The sequence below is a fragment of the Raphanus sativus genome, chromosome 8 (assembly GCF_000801105.2).
Source record: "Raphanus sativus cultivar WK10039 chromosome 8, ASM80110v3, whole genome shotgun sequence".
Taxonomy (NCBI): Eukaryota; Viridiplantae; Streptophyta; class Magnoliopsida; order Brassicales; family Brassicaceae; genus Raphanus; species Raphanus sativus.
In genome coordinates this window covers 10,064,167-10,084,175 of record NC_079518.1, presented here as the reverse complement: position 1 = coordinate 10,084,175, position 20,009 = coordinate 10,064,167, and the positions used below count along the sequence as shown (strand labels likewise).

Here is a 20,009-nt window from a genome sequence, read left to right as displayed (position 1 = left end):
ATATATTTATTATTATTTTGAAAAAAATTATAAAAGTTTTATATAAACTCTTATTTTGGGCAGGATATATAGATTGGAAACTTGCAATGTATGTTGGTCGCGTTAATAAGATGAACCATATTATCCCCCATTGTACAGTAACATACTTTTCTCTTTTTTTTTTTTGATAATCCAGATATCCGGACCTCTTACTTAGTCCGACTATCCTACCGCGTCCAACCGGAACTGGTGAGGAAAGTCCTGAAAGCCATACGGAGATCATGTTAAATCCGCTGTGGTCGGAGGTCAAACTCGTGATAGCGGACACCTCAACCGAGATTTCTTTACCACCAGACCACGAGGCCCGTTTCTTTGCTATTAAATGTAAACTTTAATCGTGTAGGTTTTTTCTTTTGAACAAGATAGTTAATTAACACATTCAATCAGGACTATTGAAGCCGGCTCTGTAGTTAATTAACACATTTAATCTACAGTATTCCCCCATTGTATGCAAAATAATGAACACAAACTGTTTTTACCAAAAAAAATAACACTCCTTCCGTTTGATATTACTTGTCATTCTATGTTTATGTACAAAGATTAAGAAAATATTTAATTTTACATATTTTCAAAATAAAAACATTATTATCAACACACCTAACCATATATCAACCAATATAAAAATTGAGTAGAGACTATTGTCAATAAATTTTGCATTAAAAATCGAAATGACATTTATTTTGAAACGAAAATTCTATTCTAAAATGACAAGTAATTCGAAACGGAGGGAATAATAATAGTGAACCCAAGTGATTCATATTTAAATACATGCACCCACATGTGCTCACCGAACCGAAAGCTTTGGTAGCCAAAAGAATTAATTAAAATGAAAGCTAACTGCACTTATTTCGTTGACTACGTAGGAACTAATAGTTTATTAGTTCTAGTCCATCATGGGTTATAGTTAGTAATTAACAACTAGAAAACCAATTAACAAGCTTAGAGCATTTTCAAAATACATTCTATAACTTCAAATATAGAATTTTTTGTTTTTCAGAAAAAAAAATTTAAAACATCAAATTTGAAGTTTTGAAAAGTAAAAGTTCATATTTGAATTTTTATTTAAAATGTCAAATTTGAAATTTTGAGAAACAAAAGTTCATATTTAAAGTTTTACATATAAAATTATATAAAAAAAATTAAAACAAGCTTGGTGTTATTCTAAAAGTAAAATTTAGACAACAAGAATATTACAAAACAAACTCAATAATTTTTTTTTTTAAAAGGTACATGAAGACATAATTATTATAGAAATTTTAATATTACAATAACACTAACAATCTGGTTTTATATTTTAATGTAAGTTTTTATTAATTAATATTTCTGTAATATTTATATATATGTGTTAGTTAATTATAAAAGTTTTATAAATTTGTATTAGTTGTGACAAATATAAAGACAATAGTATAAAATACAAATAATTTTAAAGTTAGTTTTGAAGTTTTATTTTTAGAAAAGAACACTTTATAAATTTTTAAAATAGAAAGTGTTTTCTGAGATGCTAATAGAAGTTGTTGCTCAAAAACTCTTTTCTTACCAACATACATACATCATGTGTGGTTTTGGTCATCATGCCTTCGTACTTCGTACTCCTCCTCAGTTAGTAATATCTCAAGGTTTCTTAGAGCAGTTTTGCATTTAACAACTAAAATATAAAATACATATGCGCTTTAATCAGTGACGCTCATTTATCCATTTGTTTAGCCCCACATAGCATTAGATATCATTAGATTTTTTAAGGGAAATAATGCAGAATAGTTTTATTGGTAGCAAAGAAATGTAAAAATCAAACATAACACACTTTCTTTTTATTTTTAACCTGGATATATCTCGAATTTATAAAAGAGCTAAGATTAATTTTCAAAGGAAGATAAAACGCTTTCTTTTTTTGGATATTCAAACGGAGTTTAAAGCATGATTTTATATATGTGTGACTAAACATGTCCAAATTCCGCTTACCACTATACCAATTAGGCTTGGGCATTTCGGGTATCGGTTCGGTTCAGATATTTTGGATTTCGGGTAGTTTAGATAGGAGGTTAGAAGATCCACTGAGTACTTGACTTATTTTCGGTTCGGTTAGGTTCGGATAGTTTTTGGTTCAGTTCCGTTCGGATAGTAAAACTAGGAACCGAAAAATACCCGAAATAATTCAAGTTCTCATTTGGTTTCGGTTCGGATTCGGATAGTTTGGATAGTTCGGGTAAAATATTGGTTATTTAGAATAAAATATCAAATAATTATGATGATTTAGATAAAAACTTTGAATATTTTGGATTATTTTGGATATTTCGGATAAAATTATCTGCATACTTTTAGATAGTTCGGATAGTTCAGATATTTTATAATAATTTAGTTATCTTCAAATATTTTTAGATATTTTTAAGAAATTTTAGTTATAAATATATATTTAATTATGTTATATGTATATATAATTAATATGTTTCTATATTCGGATATATGTTCGGTTCTGGTTTGGCTTGATTATTTCAGATATAGAATTATAGGAACCATGGAGATATTTGAGGGTACTCAGTTCAATTCCGGTTTGGATATTTAGGTTCGGTTCTTCGGTTTCAGTTTTTTGCCCAACCCTAATACCAATCATATATTGCTAACCTAAAACACTTTCACATGAAACAATCTTAAAAACTTGAGATGCTTTGTTCAAAAATCGAGCATATAAAGAAAAATTAATCCACATATTTTATCATCGAACTTTTGAAACTATATGTGACTTGAAACAGATTACAGTATCCATATTTTGTAGACCGTAATTATAATTAAGGGTAGATTACAAAGGCGTTCGGCGAACACACACGGATCCTACCATCTTGCCAACTAGTCGTTTTTTTATTTTGTTGAAATTAGTATAATTGAAAAGAAACTACTTTCTGTTGTAGGAAAGTGGTAACAATTAAAAAGAGGTATGATTATCCTGATTAGCACTAAACGAGAGAGTGATTAAAGAGGAAGCAAAGTGATTAGACACAAAACCCACTTTTATTAAGGGACAAGTTGGTCCAGTGATTAGGATAAGATACAGGTACAACTGTGACACCCTTCCTTTCTTGATATTTCTTAATCTAGAAAGTTTTCTTAATCCATCATTTCCATCTAGTCCTAATTACTTTTCTTAATTTGTTTTTAGTGAGCGAAAACTCTGGTTTTATATTGAATTGTTGATGGTTGAGAGTAAAAAGAGTGGTAAGATCAATTGGTTGCTCATTTTCAGAAACGCAAGAATCTTCCAAAATGATAGTATATGATGAAATTATTTACATAATAGATAACCGAGAGGGCATAATATTTGCAACTACTAACAAAGGGATTGTGATATCAAATCTTTGAGCAAGATTTAGAATGTACCTCATGCGAATCTGTGAATAGAATGGAGATTGCAACCTCGGAACGTGTAGTGACAGAAACACTTTCTTGGAATCTCATGTGTTTGGTTAGCAGAAAGCGAGCGTGAGGAGCTTGAGGGTTTGAGCATCCTTTGAAATAAAAATCATAGCAATTTAGGACATTTGAGCTTTGGATGCATCCCATATCCAGTAACAGTATCCAATCCTGACATTAATTGGAAAACATTATAAACTCAATTCTTAAATTATTATATTCTCTCGGAAACAAGTTTATATTATAATATTAAATATTTCTATCGAAACTGACCGGATCTGTATCAAAAACAAATTTCTAGAGAATCAAAGAACTAAAGAACCTTGTCATTAGGACAAATTCGGAACATAGCAGATGATAAATCTTGCAATATTACAAAACTGAGAGAACAATATTTTAAAGAAAAAATAAACACAACACAATATACATCATATGGTGAGCCAAAAATCTATACTAAAGATTAACTAAAACACATAACGGCTTGTGTTCAAAAAAAAAAACACATAACTGCTATCTCTGACCGGAGAGTCTCACAGCGGAGATATAATTATCACTGTTACAATCCGACGGTCCAGATGACGTACCACCACCTTCCTCACTGATGGACTTAAAGAAACTAGAGTAAAGCCTCGAGCCCAAAGTGGAAGAAGACGGTGGCTGAACCACAGGAAAAACTCCTTCAAGCATCTGAACAACTTTGCTCATCGACGGTCTCAAATGCATATCTTCTTGTATACACCAAAGCGCAGTCTTCATCGCCCTTTGAACTCTCTCATCATCCACATCAACGTTCTCCATCTTCCCATCAACAATCTCCAAAAGCTTCCCTTCTTCCATCATCTTAAAAGCATAAGAAGGGAAGTGACACTTCTCTGATGACTCTGATGGATCATAGTTCTTTCTTCCTCCTATCAGCTCCAGCAACACCATCCCGTAGCTGTAAACATCGCTCTTCTCCGAGATCGCGTAGTTTGTGATCCATTCAGGAGCCAAGTACCCTCTTGTCCCACGCATTGTTGTGAAGACATGGCTCTGTTCGCGTGTCATGAGCTTAGCTAGTCCAAAATCAGATACCTTGGCGTTGAAGTTATCATCTAATAGTATGTTCTCAGGTTTAATATCACAATGAATGATTCTTGCGTCACAATCTTCATGTAGATAAGCTAAACCTTTAGCTGTTCCGACCGCGATGTTGAACCGTGTGTCCCAATCCAACGGTATATCTCCATCTCTTCTCCTAAATATCCATCTCTCTAACGAACCTTTAGCTAAGAACTCATAAGCTAGAAGCCTATGAGCTCCTTCTGCGCAGAACCCTCTAAGCCGCACCAAATGTAGATGATGAATGCTTCCAATGATACTAACCTCGGCTCTGAACTCTTTCTTGCCTTGACCTATCCCTTCAAGCTTCTTAACGGCTAAGCGAGAACCATCAGGTAAAGACCCTTCATAGACCGATCCAAACCCTCCTTGACCTAACTTGACAGAGAAGTTATTCGTTGCCGACTGAAGATCTTTATAAGTAAACCTAATAGGCATACCAGATAGATTATCCAAGAAGTTATCCTCATCTGAACTCTGTTCTTGATCTTGATCATCATCCAAAGGTGTTTTCTTTCTCCTAAGAATCCGAAACGCCACAAAGATCAAAACACCGATGATCAAAACCGTCACCAAGACAATGATTACTATATATGGAAAATGTTTCCCATCATCTTCTCCCTTATCTCCACCTCTCTCACCATTAGTAGCCACCTTGATGTAAGAGACAAAACCAGATCCTCCATTTCCAGATGTTTTAAAGCTCCCAATCCAATCAAACAAGAAGCAGTTACCAGAGCTGTTCTGAAAGAAAAGACCGAGGCACGAGCAGTTGCTGTTGCAGAACTCTTTACAGCTGTCAAGATTAGTATTCTTAGAGAAGGGAGAAGCAAACCCTAGAGCGAAATAGTCAACCCTGTCTCCAGCTTTTACAAGTTTCACAGACAACGCTGCATTGTTCTCAGTCTTCTTACAAGGAGAAGTGATCCCGGTATTACAAGCTGACCTAGACCTTGACAACCCTGACACACATTCACAGACTTTACTACCAGAGCAGACGTAGTAAGGGTCACAAGGCTCGGGGGTCGCACACTGATCGCTTGGGATTTTAGTGGAAGAATCAGCCGCAGACACACCACTTCCAAGACTTGTAAAGGAGATCACACCGTTGTTTCCCAAAACCGCTATCCAAGTACCGTTATCATCTCTATTGTCTGTAATCAAAAACCGCCATAACAAAGCTTGTTTCTCACCAAAGAACCTCCACGAGTTCCCAAGTAGAGACGATGATGTCACTACACCACCGTTTTTGTCAGGGATCCTCCCGCTATCACTTCCCATGGACCAATACACTTGAGGTGTCGAGCTGTTCACAGACAGAAACATATCTCCTGACTTGATCTCAAGAACATAAGTCATGTTGCTCAAAGAAGAAGCATTGCTAGTGAGCTTCATGCCTTCTTTAAAGACTTGACTCGTGATAAGCGTATCAGTAGGATGATCAAAGCTCTCCCATATCGAAGCTCCGTCGGCGGAAACAACAACGAGGTTTCCGGAGTCACGGAGCTCGATTCTTGAAGCGTTTTTGCCTGAATTATCCAATCTCCAAACATCTGATCCTCGTTCTTCACTACGCAGCACCACATTCCCGTTGTCTTGGAACTGAAGGTTGTCGGAATTTGAAACAGGGAAAGCTCTGTTCGCCGACCAGATCAGTCTAGAGCTTCTTCTGTGGACGACGCTGAGAGTGAACAGAGTGACGGAAGCTGGTGTGGTTACGAAACCGAAACCGAAGTCTTTGTTGACGGATTCGAGTAAGATACCGTCGTTGTTGATGTAATTCATCTGAGACCCTTCGAACCCTGGAGCGATGCTTCCGTTGTACGGTACACCTCCGTGTAGAGGATCAGGGAAGAAAGCTAGACATGTTAAGAAGAAGAACAAGAAGAAGAGGCCTCTCATGATCAAAGCTTAATAAATGATCAAAACTTTTGTGTGTGTGGATCAGATTGATGGATCTGAGAAACATAAAAAAAATATCCACAAAAAATATAGCAAAAAGACAAATCTCAGAGTTCTGACAGGTGCATCTCTAAGAGGTAAGAACTCGGTGGAGGAGGACCCGATTAAAACTTCAGGAGTTGGATTATTTTAGGGGTTGGAAAGCTCTCGTTATGTTTCGTCTCTCTGTTTTTTACACTGAATGGTGTTTGATAGAGAGGAAGACGACAACTAGGGTTGAAACAGAGAGTAGGAAAGAGACGAGACTGTGTTAATTAAAATCTTTTACTTCGAACCGGTTTGCTTTTCATGTTTGCCTCTTGTGACCGTCACAATTACTTTTTGGACAGATCCGACCACTTGTGTCTTCTCAGCAAAACATGTTTTAAAATTTTCCACTTCTTGTGACTCTGAGACTTTTCAAAGAAGAAGACCAATGTAATTGACTGTGATAAGGGGGGGGGGTTGTAGAAAATATTTGCATATTGGAATATTGGAATGGAATTATGAAATACTATTTATTCTTTTTGTTGTTAAGTTTGTTTGTGAAATGTTTGAAAACTAAACTGCTTTTAAACTGTGTCATGATATTTTGGCTTATTAATTTGAATTTGGGTCTATATTGCTATTTTGTGTTCGAGATGAATCATTTTAATGTGTTGAAAATAGATGAGGTGTTGTCTGATTGTGTTATGCAAAGCGCCCGTGCACTTTCTTACTTTTCAAACCATTGAGGTTATTATATCCAAATCCCTAATATACCCTTGGTGGATGAGACAGACCAAATTACTCCCTTTTTCACGACCGACGGGTGGTTTGGTTTGACTTTAATGGTTAGAATCTTCTCTAGGAGATTTATCAATCAACTCTTTTCAGTGGCCATCTTATTTAAATCATTGTACGTTCATATATGAATATATCTGTCCGTTTTATTAAAAGTGTTTTTTAACAATTTTTACACGCAAATTAAAATTTTATGTTTTACCTCTATTTAATATATTTTTTTATTTGATTTATTAAATAATAAGCTAAAAATAAAAGTAAAAACTGGAAAAATATATTTTCTTTGAAAATATAAAACGACAATATAAAAAAATAAAATCTAAAATCTTAAAAGAACACTTAATATGAAACAGAGAAAGTACTATTTTATAACTAGATTGGTGTTGAGTATTGTATCGGATCCTAAAATTTCTTAATGTTAAAGCTAAAATTTAAAATTAATTATTTACGACGATGAATAAGCTATAACTAAGCTTGGAAAAAAACGAAACCCAAAAACCGAACCAAACCGATTCGAAACCGAAATTATACCGAGATCCTTGAATATCTGAATGGTTCCTAGATTTATATATCTGAAATAACCGAACTGAAACTGAACCCAAAGCCAAATGGATATCCGAATATATCAAATTATTAATTGTATACATATAACATAATTAAATATAAAAATTTAAAATCTATTAAAAGTATCTAAATAATTATAAAGTATCTGAACTAATGAAAGTATTCAGATATTTTTATCTAAAATATCCAAAAAACTGAAAATATCCATTTTTCAGATAAATTATTTTAATTATTCGATATTTTATCCAAATCAGTCAATATTTAACCTATAATACAAGAATTATCAGAAATAACTGAACCGGAATCAGATAAAAACCGAATTATTTCCGATTATTTTTCTGATTCCTAGTTTTATTATCGGAATCGAATCCAAAACTACATGAACTAAATCTGAATCAAATCAGATAATAAATTGATAGTCTAACCTTCTATATAAACTATCTGATACTCATACTATTTGATACCCAAAATATCTGAACCTACCCGGCTTAGCCATAACACATCTAATAGTCAGAGGAATCATAATGCAAAAATGACGAGAAATATTACACCCTTTTTCAAACAAAAATATATATATATATATATATATTACACCCTTTTGCATCCACGGAGAGGGCCCGATATATTATTCTGAGGGGTATACTTTTTTAATAATATTTATTGAATATCAATCATATTAACTGCTCATATGCAAATACAGTTGGGGGTTAACCTGACCCGCAATCATCTCTGCCTACGCCTTTGAATCCTAGATTATGAAATTATTCTTCAGTGTACTCCATATTTTAATACTAACTAGATCATGATCCGCGCGCCTGCGCGGATTTATCTTTTGATTCATATATTTTATATACATTTGGTATATTATTTAAAATTTATAATATAAAAAAGTTAGAATGATCCGGAACCAAAAAAAATCGACCCGGATAAAAAAAAATCAAATACCTACTTAGATCCAAATGTTGAGAACTTGAAAAACTCATACCTGAAATGAATAGATTTATATCCGACCTAGTGAGCTAAATTTCAAACATAATATCTTTTGTTATATTTCTAATTCATTTTGTTGGGTTGGTGAGATTTACTATTTATTCGGAAGATTTTTGGCTAACTCAATGGTATATATTCGTAGGTTTTTTTTTTCTGAACAGGAAAAAAAAAGATTTGGGTCTTGATTAAATTTATCTTATATAACAAATTGCTGCTATAAATAATTTTTATAAAAACTAATTTGTAACAGTAATGTCATTTTTATTATAAATTAGTATATCATGGTTTATAGGTTCAAAGTATAGAGTTAGTCGTCTTCATAGTATTGCTAATATTGATAGATGCAAGTTAATGAATACATATAATATATTGTGTTATTAGTAATATGTCGTAATATGTCGTATAGTATTATATGTTAGTAGATGTATCCTAAGTAATCTATCTTATAGTATAATATGCTAGTAGATGTATCTAGCTTATAGTAAAATATATGCAATATAAGGAAACATGCGTAGTGGATATAATAATAAGGTAAGAAGTGAAAAACTATGGTAATGGTTGATATTAGTTATTTATAAAAAGGCTAGATTAATATAGTATTAAAGTACATAAGGTCCAATCTACCTAGAAAAAGTTATAATGTTTCTGTTTTAATAAGATAGATTAAAAACGAGAAACATTAAATTATAAAACCCATAAACTACAAGAGGTTTTTAAGCAGTTTCCCTTAATTAATCAAATGCAAATTCTCAAACATGCATCTTCCATTACTGTATATTACTATACAGACTATACTTATACAGGGGGGGGTTAAGTTAAATATATATACACAATTATGTATGTCCACTGACATTTCTCATGTGCATTTATATATTTCAGTTATCAGTATACGTCATCACTGTGTTCCATCTTTCTTCTTTGGGAAATTTGGAGTCATGTACATATTAGAAAAAATATTAAGTCTATGCACATAATAACTTGATGGCTATGATATTGTATGTATATTATATATTAATGACAAAACTGTCATGCGCTAGATGCGCGTATGTTTTCGGTAGCTAAGTGTTTTTTTTTTATATTTGATTTATTTGTGTGACTATACTATATGGTATGTAGTATAGTTTATTGTTCGTGTTTTGTTATATACCACCATTTTTTCATGTATGTTTCGTTTAATGTAACCTCATTCTTGCTTATTACATTTAATATGTTACACTTGTATAAACTGCGATACATTGTTTGAGGATTACTTGTTAGAGGATTTGGGTTTAGAGTTTGGATTTAAGATTTGGGTTTGGGTTTAAGGTTTATGTTTTAAGATTTGGGTTTAGGATTTGGGTTTAGGATTTGGGTTTAGGATTTAGGGTTTAGGGTTTTGGGTTTAGGATATATGGTTTGGGTTTAGGGTTTATGGTTTGGATTTAGAATTTAGAGTTTAGGTTTTGGGTTTAGGGTATATGATTTTGTGTTTGTTTATTTTCTTTGCCTATACTATATGATATTTGTAAATAGTATAGAAAAATTTAGGATTGGATTTAGAGTTTGAGCTTAGGGTATATAGTTTGAGTTTAGAGTTTAAGGTTTGGGTTTAGGGTTTAGTATTTGAGTTTAGGATTTAAGATGTGAGTTTAGGATATATGTATTGTGTTTGTTTGTTTGTCTTTGCCTATACAATATATTATTATAGACAAACAGAGCCTGAAAATCGTGGCAATGTTTGTGTTTCATCGATTTGTGTACTATTTCTAAAGTTATATATGGTTCAGTACAAAATGAACGACTTATTTTTGTTTACTCTAATGTTCCATGTGATTGAGATTGTAAAAGTAGAACCTCTCAGATTCTCAACAAGAGATGTTGGCAATCTCAGTTTGGATAATTAATGCTTATGGGGTCCTATACATTTTCATTTTCAGTAATGTTTGGATTTAGGGTTTACGGTCTTGAATTTGGGTTTAGAGGTTGGGTTTAGGGTATATGGTTTGGGTTTAGGGTTTATAATTTGGGTTTAGGGTATATGAATTTGTGTTTGTTTGTTTGTCTTTACCTATACTATATGACATTTGTAAATAGTATAGAATAAATTATAGTATGGTTTAGGGTTTAAGATTTGGGTTTAGAGTTTGAGTTTAAGATTTGGGTTTAGAGTTTGGGTTTAGGGTATATGGTTTGGGTTTATGGTTTAGGATTTGGGTTTAGGGTTTAGAATTTGGATTTAGGGTTTATGATTTGAGTTTAAGGTATATGGATTTGTATTTGTTTGGGGTCCCATACATTTTCATTTTCGGTAATGTTTGGATTTAGGGTTTACGGTTTATGATTTGGGTTTAAGATATACGGTTTGGGTTTAAAGTTTAGGGTTGGGTTTAGTATTTGGGTTTAGGGCATATGATTTTTGTTTGTTTGTTTGTCTTTACCTATACTATATGACATTTGTAAATATTATAAAACAAATTATAGTATGTGTTTAAGGTTTAAAATTTGGGTTTAGAATTTGGGTTTAGGGTATATGGTTTGAGTTCAGGGTTTGGGATTTGAGTTTAGGGTTTAGAATTCAGATTTAGGATTTAAGATTTAAGTTTATGGTATATGTATTTGTGTTTGTTTTGTTTATCTTTGCATGTACTATACGATATTTGTAAATAGTATAGAACAAATGATGGTATAATGTTGGCTATCGTGTAATTGTCTCTTTAGCTTTTGCGGTATCTATACTACATCATATATATTATAGTATAGTGTCACTTTCTTTATTTTCACGCGCACATTTACATCACAAAAATATATAAATACTTCTATACTACATATCACTTAAATATAGTATAGTATACTTATATATAGCATTTTGCAAACGTTCACGCGTCGATAAGGAGAACGTGGTCTCTTTTCATACTAAATTGTCCCATTTCCCAAGAAAAACTGTAGCATGGCTATATTCTTAAATTTTCCTCTCTATATGAATATTGAGCAAATTGACCCTTCTTCTTTTTTGCCAAAGTGTGTTCTCATCTTCTTCTAGAAGACTTTTCTATTTCCAGTTCTATCAGTCGTTTTACTTATAAGCTTGTCAAATATTTTTTCTCTCTCAATGTTTTCTAATGTATGGTGGAGTTACTTTGTCATGGACATGCTGACATATATATGCTTCTCTCAATGATTTCTAATATAAATATGACGATGGAGTTACTTTGTCATGGACATGCTGACATATATGTTCATTCTATACCTTGTTAAATTTACAAGCATTATCTATTAATTACTTAGATAATGTCAGTATGAATGTATGGGCTACCAAAAGAATCTCACCTCGTAAATCTAATTTAAAAGTTATATAATAAGATAAATCGAAGTATAGTTTTGTCAAAATTCTAATAAGAAAAAGAAAAGTTGTAACCTTCATAAGAAAATTCCACTGTGAATACTCATCATTATGGAGGGGGTTCGTTACAGAAAGTAAAAGCGAGTGAGTTCACCCATTTTGTTTTCCTTTCCACATGCAGGAACAAAGCAGCCAACGTATTGGAACACGTATAAATTGTTTAACAAGAAGAATAATATGATAATTTTTAATTCAAATCTATCACGTTGGGAATTTTTTAGTAACCCGCTTTGTTTCAATACGCAAACATATCATCTATTCATGAGAATGTGATCTACGGACCATATGAAAGTCAAAAAATAATTACTGTCCATTTTATTTGAGAATAGTTTGCAATGTTCCTAGCTTGAGCAATTCATACTTCATAAAAAATTTTACATTAAAAACCAAGAAAAAAGAGCGAACAACAAACTTGTTAAAAGGTTACAAAGGCATAATACTTTCAATGTGATTAGGGAAAACTTTCACGGTGTGCCCAAATTCTTTGTGTATGATTCTTTCAAATTTTAGTATTCTACGGCTGTTCCTCACCAGATCGTAGAATTTAATATATTAAGACGATTTGTCGAACTCGTAAGGTACATAAATACACTCACCAGCATGAGTGGAAACCCTCTAGTTTTAAAAACTTATGTAAAGGTGAGATAAAGTCTTGAAACGACCACTCGTGTTTATCTGCATCCTCCAAGCTCCACCATCTTTGATCATACTCTGCATCAATACAAGTTAACCTCCCCTTGTAAAATATCAGCGCATCATAATGAATACGTGAGGGTAGTTCTATCATACGGAATGTTTCAGATCTCACGTCAAAGCTTATTACCACCGTATCATACCCTTGACAAAATTTGGCTAGATAATATATCACTCCATTGAAGCATCGTCCAGAAGCATAGCCACACGTATGCTAAAGGTTAGTTCTGACGGTCCTCCATGATTCTTGACCTGGTCGCAAAGTAAAAACTCGGCCCACGTAACAAGTTTTTTCATATGGAAGACACAATACTTTGTGTTTACCTTCGACTGGATCGTATCCTAAGAACACGTTCATATGTATGGAGCTCATGTTGGGTTTGGGCAAAGGTAATAATTGTCCCGTGGTAGGGTTCCAAACCAGGGGCATCCTGGATTTTACATCTTCTATGCAGATCAAGCCGTGCACAGAATCCATACTTGAGAAGTAACAATGTCCTAATGGAATTTTCATGGGATAGCGATGAATAGACTGAGAAGAAAAGCAAGACATGTTCGAACTCTGATGAGCAACTAACATATTTTGACCTTTTATTGAACATACTAGAAGACTTGCACGAGTGGTTCCAAAAGACTTGATGAAACATGGATCAGTGGTGATTGATAACAAATGCTTCGACACGCAACGAAACCTCCCAACTGATTTGGCAGGCAAACGTAAGAGAATCTCTGAGGTTAGCTCGCTGGGAAACCAACAACCTGATGTCGATTGTTTCTCCATCTTACGCTGAAGACTAGAACCCTTTTATGTTTATTCAGGCGTGGTTTCATCACGTTGGGATTAAGATTAGTTAGGGATCCAATCAGGCTTAGCCCATAATCTTCAATGGGTTTTAATTGGGCCTTGGACCACAAACACGTGATATCCCCTCCTTTAAATAATAAATAATTGCAAAAAAAGAAAAAAGACAAAACACAGAGAGGTGTTAAACTCAAATCTCCCGTGTCTTGTACGGTCAGTATCAATCATAATCGGTGGACGCGACTTTTCGCCGGAGGAAGTAGTCAGAGAGAGAGAGACACGGCGAAAGCGGAGGAAGAAGAAGAAGAGCGTGGGGAGAGTCTTCCTCTCTCGACAATGAGGAATCCTGTTCTTCCTGTTTCCGATCCTCCTCTCTCCGGAGAGAATGATACCTCCGACGGCAAAGGCGTCGACGATCGCCTCTTCAAAGGATCCGCCATGACCAAACGCGGCGCTTACGCTGCTCTCTCTTACATGGCCTGTGCTGGTACTCAATCAAATCTCCTCTCGATCTCACTCTCCATTCTAGTGTTATATGTGTTGCTGGCTGACATTGAGATTTGTATGTTCTTGTTGTGTGTTGTTGATTCGCAGTGATGCTTGTGCTGTTCAATAAAGCGGCTCTCTCTTCGTATCAGTTCCCGTGTGTTAATGTTATCACACTCTTTCAGGTATATGCTGTCTCACTTATGTTCTGCAGGGGCCCTGCTATTTTGTAAAAATTTCAATTTTTTTTTTATTTATTTTTTTTTACAAATTTGGGAGTCTAATTTTCTTTAAAAATTGGATGCTTGAGGCTAATGTTTCATTTGGATTTGCCCAAGACCGGCCCTGATGTTCTGTCAGACTGTTTATTTTGATTTTCCGACAGGGAAAGCTTGACACTTTTTTGTTTTTGTTTTGTTTTACCACAGATGGTGTCATCTACCTTCTTTCTATATTCATTGAGGCGCAAGAAGATCATCTCTTTCGCAGCGGCTGATTCCTTTTCTGGTAGTGCCTCAGCTTTTGTGCCGTTGAAGACGTTGTTTCACACGCTTCCTCTATCAATATCCTATCTTATGTACATGGTAAACCATTTTTTAATAAACATTTTTTTGGTAATATTTTGAGTCCTGTGATTGGTAACTGATCACGGATTTGTTTTGAATGTGTACCTCCTGAAAGCTAGCTTCTATGGCGTCTGTCAGAGGGGTTAATGTTCCCATGTACACCACGCTTAGGCGTACCACTGTGGCGTTTACCATGGTGATTGAGTATATGCTCACTGGTCAGAGATATACTCGGTCTATCATTGGAAGGTGAATCACAGTTTCCTCTTATACTCCCTGATTCTTCTTAGATGCTCAACTAAACTCTTGTAAGATTGATGTCAGTGTTGGCGTTATCATCTTTGGCGCATTTTTCGCTGGAGCGAGGGACTTGTCATTCGACTTTTATGGATATGCTATTGTCTTCTTAGCCAACATAACAACAGCAGTGTATCTAGCAACTATAGCCCGGATTGGTACAGTAAATCAAACCACTTTCTTCATAAAATTTCTTTACTCTCTTGCTCTAAGTCTAACGTCTGGTTTCTACAGGGAAATCAAGTGGCTTGAATAGCTTTGGCCTTATGTGGTGCAATGGTAATCTAAACAGATATCAAAAGTTGACTTTAATACTTTTTTTTTTTGCTAAAATTTGGAAGTTTTGACTTTAATACTTCCAAGACTTGTTTTTTTAATTTTGTGAGTTTTTTTTTCTTTTAAATGATTAGGTATCATATGCGGACCTATATTGATGATCTGGACGTTTATGAGTGGTGACTTGGAGAAGACAATTAGCTTTCCTTACCTCTTTTCTCCTGGTTTCTTGGTATTGTAAAATTGTTGTTCTCTGGTTTATTATCTGTCAAACTTTTGTCGTTTGGGAGACTGATTGATCTCTTTGTGCTCTCAAACCAGGTTGTGTTACTCTGCTCGTGTGTGCTGGCTTTCTTCTTAAACTACAGCATTTTTCTTAACACCACTCTCAACTCGGCTCTCACTCAGACAATTTGTGGCAATATGAAGGTCGGTTTCACTTTTATACTTATCTAATGTACAAATGAAACTATTTTGTCAAGGAGAAGGAACCTCCTTGTGTATATAGCTTTGCATCTTGGGAATGATGAGACTTGTAGAGTTGCAGTTTGAACATTTATCCTATTGTTTGCAGGATTTATTTACGGTTGGGCTAGGCTGGATGGTCTTTGGTGGACTCCCATTCGACCTGGTATGTTCTTTCACTGTCTCTATTGAACCTAAAATCACCCATATATTTTTGCTACATCTCAGTACTGTTTCTTTTTTTTTTAACGCAGATGAATGTGATTGGGCAGTTTCTTGGTTTCTTAGGCTCTGGTTTATATGCATATTATAAGATCATTGGGAAGTAACTACTACTCCATAACAAAGAAGAGCTAATAAATAACAGGAGTGGCCATCATAAAGGGAAAGCCTTAGTTTCAAGGAGAAGTTGTTAGACCATTAATTTTCAGCTTTGGTTATTTTGCAGGTGAATTAGAAGAAGAGTAGTATTAATAATGTGAGGCTTGATTTTTCGAACTTGTGTTTACTCAACAAGGCCAACTGTTTTTTTTTTTTCTCTTTCACTTTGGGACTACTTATTTACTCTTTCTTGTTTCTTTTTTTTTGTATATAAATTCATAGACAAGTATGACTTCAGTTTTCTTGGAATTTAAATGCGTTCAATATTTTTGTGAAGTTTTCGGTTTACTTCTAAAAAGTGGTTAAACTGCAGAAGAGTTAGCCAAAACAGTATATATTGCCAACTAACAACAACAAAAAAAATGCGAGCGAAAAACTGGAGAACACCCAGTGGGACTCGAACCCACAATCGCTTGATTAGAAGTCAAGCGCCTTATCCATTAGGCCATGGGTGCTTGTTGTTTACCGCTTCCATTACTACAAATTATGCAAAAGAGCAAAACTATATCCAATACGACATGATCACAAAACTTATGAACATTTGCTAAACATCTTGGGAACCTCTTGCAAGGAAAGCACAAATTGTGTAAGAGTATTACGTGGGTAAAAGCACGCTGATATGTCACAAGGCAAGTACATCTCGTTGGCGGCGGGACCATCACGGTTGCTAGGGCCTAGATATTTTGTTTGTGTCCGAACATTATATGCAACGTAACGTCTGTGTTGTAAGCTCCATAGGTAGATGATGTCAACATCGAAGTTATTGATGGCCATCGGAACAGACTCAAAGCCAATCCCGATAGACGCCATGTTGATTTCCCAAGCCGTTTCCCATTCCCAAGAATGATCATCAGTACTCTTGATCATCAGCCGCCAAACCTTTACATTGTAACCCTCCTCCTTGCCCGTCATCCGCCCAGCTTCGATAAACACGAAAAATCCCTGAGAGGTGCTGCATATCATCTTATAGCAAGGACACATGCAAAAATCAAAACACCTTGAAGCGTCAGAATGATCAGGATGAAATCTTTGCATTCTGTCGGGTAACCGTATGGACGTAGCTTGATCATCATCATCGGAGAAGAAATCATAGACAACAATGCCGTCGTCCATGCCTTCGGCATGCCAGTAAAGTTTCCCATTCAAAGTAATGGGATTGTATTGGATCACGAGCTCTGGGTTATGACCAGGACATGAGACCTGTTTGTAACTCCATTCACCCGTATCCGACGAGTACATCTCAAAACTCAAGGTTCGGGGATTAGGATTATCAGTGCGTTGTATATTTTTATGGAGCCGAACAACCTTGTAACCCAAGATGACACCATTGTGCATTCGAGTCACAAGTCCCGAGTCGTAGTAACGATCTCCCGGCAAAACTGGAGGAGGAGGGAGTAGAGTCCATTGTGATAACACCGGATTACCAATGTAGTAACGTATGCTCTCGTTGCTGCTCTCGTGACGAAGCAAAACCAACCCATCAGCGCAAGAAACAACCCTTATTTTACTTCTATCGTCGACATCCATATGATGATGATGTCGCATGCTTTTAAAAGACCAGTTGTTACCATGCGATTCATGTGGAAAATTAAGTTCCAGTTCGTCGTCCATACGGGAGTCGTATAGGCATATATCAGTGTGTAGGATCGACCAATAAGGAGAGGTTGAATTAGCGTTACCTTTGTGGAGGAGGTGGCGGAAGAAATCAGATTCTATGAGCGATCTCCATGCCTTACACACAAGCTTGAATCTAATGATACTTCCCAAAGGCAATTTTGTGAGTATGTTTGCCACTAATTCCTCGTGAACGCTAATCATATCTTCTTCTTCAGTTCTTCTTCTTCTTCTTTGAGTTTTTTTTCCCTTGGATTTTCTCACGATTTCTTTGAATATTTGATTGATGAGGTACATTCATTTTGCCTAAAAGTCTGTATTTATACGTGTTAGGAAACTAACAGAAGAAGAAATTATCTTAGTAAAAAGGAAATCTAAGAAAATAAATCAATACAATTTATACAGTTTCCTATTTACTTGGGATACAGTTTCCTATAGACAATGCAACTGCGAATCTAGAATTGTTGTTTAGTGTATCCCCTGAAAAGTCAAACGTTACAATTCAGCTATAATAAAACAGAATGAAAGCAATACATTCACCAAAAAGAGATCCATCAACGTTGAAAAGGAAGAGTGGAAGGTTGATCATATATAATACATATGGAAATTTGAATTTTGATTTCTCTCCTTGGAGCTTGGAGCTTCGAATTTTTATTTCTCCTCTTGCCAAATTAGGGTTTGACGTAGAAGTTTTCTATTTTTGGTGTTTTGCTCAATTTTTTTTTTTTGGTGCAAATGTTAAAAGGTTTTGCTCAAATTGGTCGACTTACTAAGAAATTGAGTATTTCGCCTTAATCGCAAAAGTTAAATTTCCCGTAAAATCTTGTTTTCCCAAGAACATGAATCTTTGACGTAGTTTTGGGATCAAGAAACGAGTTATAACTATGCTCTACATGGAACCCGGAACCAACAATTGTAAGACAAATATATATAATATAGGATTTTTACCATTTAAACAAAAATGTAGTTGTTATAAAGTATTTTAGGTCAAAAATTGTGAAAGAAGTTTTGTATTTTTGTTCACACTCAAATCATGTGAACATAACAACAACTGTATAAACTAGTGTTTCAAACAGTTTATGTATAATTAGATGAATGAGTTTGGAAAGATGAGTTACAATGTTTTAAAAACCGGACCGGACATCGATTCGGTGAAGCTACTGGTTGACTGGTTAGACTGGTTCAACCATTCGAACCGGATTTTTTATTTATATAAAAATATATATAATTATATATTATACTATATAAACTTTGCTTCTACATATAATACTTTCTCTATTCTTTTTTTATTAACTCAAAATAAACTACAAACATAAATCTGATTATTATGTAAACTAAAAAAAATTTAAAAACAAATGATTTACAGCTAAAACAATCATATTTATTTATTTTTACAACTAACATTTCAAATTTTAAAAATATGGTACAATAAAAATAGTATATGAGAGTCAAAAATATATTTTTCACATTTTTCTTAGAACAATTAAATAGTGATAGTTGAACACTAATTATAAAATATTAAATTTTAGCTAGTAATAATTAAAAACACTTAATTATATGTTAATTTTCAAGAACCGGGTTTTAAAATTAAACCGAGTCACCGGTTTTACCGGGTTTCAGCCGGTTTTACTGGTTTTTATCAAATCCGGGTTTTAAATCGAACCGGACTCGGCTTTTTCAGCGAGTCACGGTCGGACCGGTTCGACCGGCCGGTCCGATCCGGTTTTCAAAACACTGATGAGTTATATTGATGACCGTGATCACAATCTATTAGACTAATATGACTAAATCGGAGAAAATGAGCTCCGAAAACAAGATTACATGAAATCAAGATGAAATCGAGAGAGTTGAAGATGATTGGTTGAACTGTAACTATATAAATTTTACTGTGGAATTTAGTCAGTAAAATTGTTTGGTAGACCATTAATTTTCAGCTTTGGTTATTTTGCAGGTGAATTAGAAGAAGAGTAGTATTGATAATGTGAGGCTTGATTTTTCGAAGTTGTGTTACTCAACAAGGTCAACTGTTTTTTTTTCTCTTTCACTTTGGGACTATTTATTTACTCTTTCTTGTTTCTTTTTTTTTGTAAATTCATAGACAAGTATGACTCAGTTTTCTTGGAATCGAATATAAATGCGTTCAAAATTTTCGTGAAGTTTTTGGTTTACTTATAAAAAGTGGTTAAACTAGCAGAAGAGTTGGCCAAAACAGTATATAAATTGCCAACTA

General features: G+C 34.4%; 3 protein-coding genes, 1 non-coding gene and 1 pseudogene across 4 annotated transcripts; 1 reads left to right on the top strand and 4 right to left on the bottom strand.

Annotated features, from left to right (window-relative positions):
• Positions 1-3,789: 3,789 nt before the first annotated feature.
• On the bottom strand, positions 3,790-6,868 carry LOC108822578 (G-type lectin S-receptor-like serine/threonine-protein kinase SD2-5). Its single transcript, XM_056991998.1, has one exon. It carries the CDS (start codon positions 6,442-6,444, stop codon positions 3,952-3,954), a length of 2,493 nt encoding a protein of 830 aa, XP_056847978.1. The 5' UTR covers positions 6,445-6,868; the 3' UTR covers positions 3,790-3,951.
• A 5,754-nt stretch (positions 6,869-12,622) lies between these two features.
• Positions 12,623-13,681, bottom strand: LOC108821810 (putative F-box protein At3g10240; annotated as a pseudogene).
• A 184-nt stretch (positions 13,682-13,865) lies between these two features.
• On the top strand, positions 13,866-16,289 carry LOC108819136 (UDP-N-acetylglucosamine transporter UGNT1). The gene is made up of 10 exons (XM_018592124.2): positions 13,866-14,181; positions 14,289-14,365; positions 14,609-14,764; positions 14,862-14,995; positions 15,071-15,201; positions 15,278-15,322; positions 15,454-15,551; positions 15,641-15,748; positions 15,894-15,950; positions 16,039-16,289. Exons 1-10 carry the CDS (start codon positions 14,031-14,033, stop codon positions 16,111-16,113), a joined length of 1,032 nt encoding a protein of 343 aa, XP_018447626.1. The 5' UTR covers positions 13,866-14,030; the 3' UTR covers positions 16,114-16,289.
• A 13-nt stretch (positions 16,290-16,302) lies between these two features.
• LOC108819929 (putative F-box protein At3g23950) lies at positions 16,303-18,509 on the bottom strand. The gene has a single exon (XM_018592937.2). It carries the CDS (start codon positions 18,074-18,076, stop codon positions 16,697-16,699), a length of 1,380 nt encoding a protein of 459 aa, XP_018448439.2. The 5' UTR covers positions 18,077-18,509; the 3' UTR covers positions 16,303-16,696.
• TRNAR-UCU (transfer RNA arginine (anticodon UCU)) lies at positions 16,548-16,620 on the bottom strand. The gene has a single exon. It is a non-coding gene; the product is annotated as a tRNA-Arg (tRNA).
• Positions 18,510-20,009: the final 1,500 nt, after the last annotated feature.

Coding starts and splice junctions, on each gene's coding strand:
- LOC108822578 (XM_056991998.1), bottom strand. CDS start 6,444: ATGAGAGGCCTCTTCTTCTTGTTCTTCTTCTTAACATGTCTAGCTTTC.
- LOC108819929 (XM_018592937.2), bottom strand. CDS start 18,076: ATGTACCTCATCAATCAAATATTCAAAGAAATCGTGAGAAAATCCAAG.
- LOC108819136 (XM_018592124.2), top strand. CDS start 14,031: ATGAGGAATCCTGTTCTTCCTGTTTCCGATCCTCCTCTCTCCGGAGAG. Junction 14,366..14,608: donor ATGTTATCACACTCTTTCAG/GTATATGCTGTC, acceptor GTTTTACCACAG/ATGGTGTCATCTACCTTCTT. Junction 14,996..15,070: donor ACTCGGTCTATCATTGGAAG/GTGAATCACAGT, acceptor GATTGATGTCAG/TGTTGGCGTTATCATCTTTG.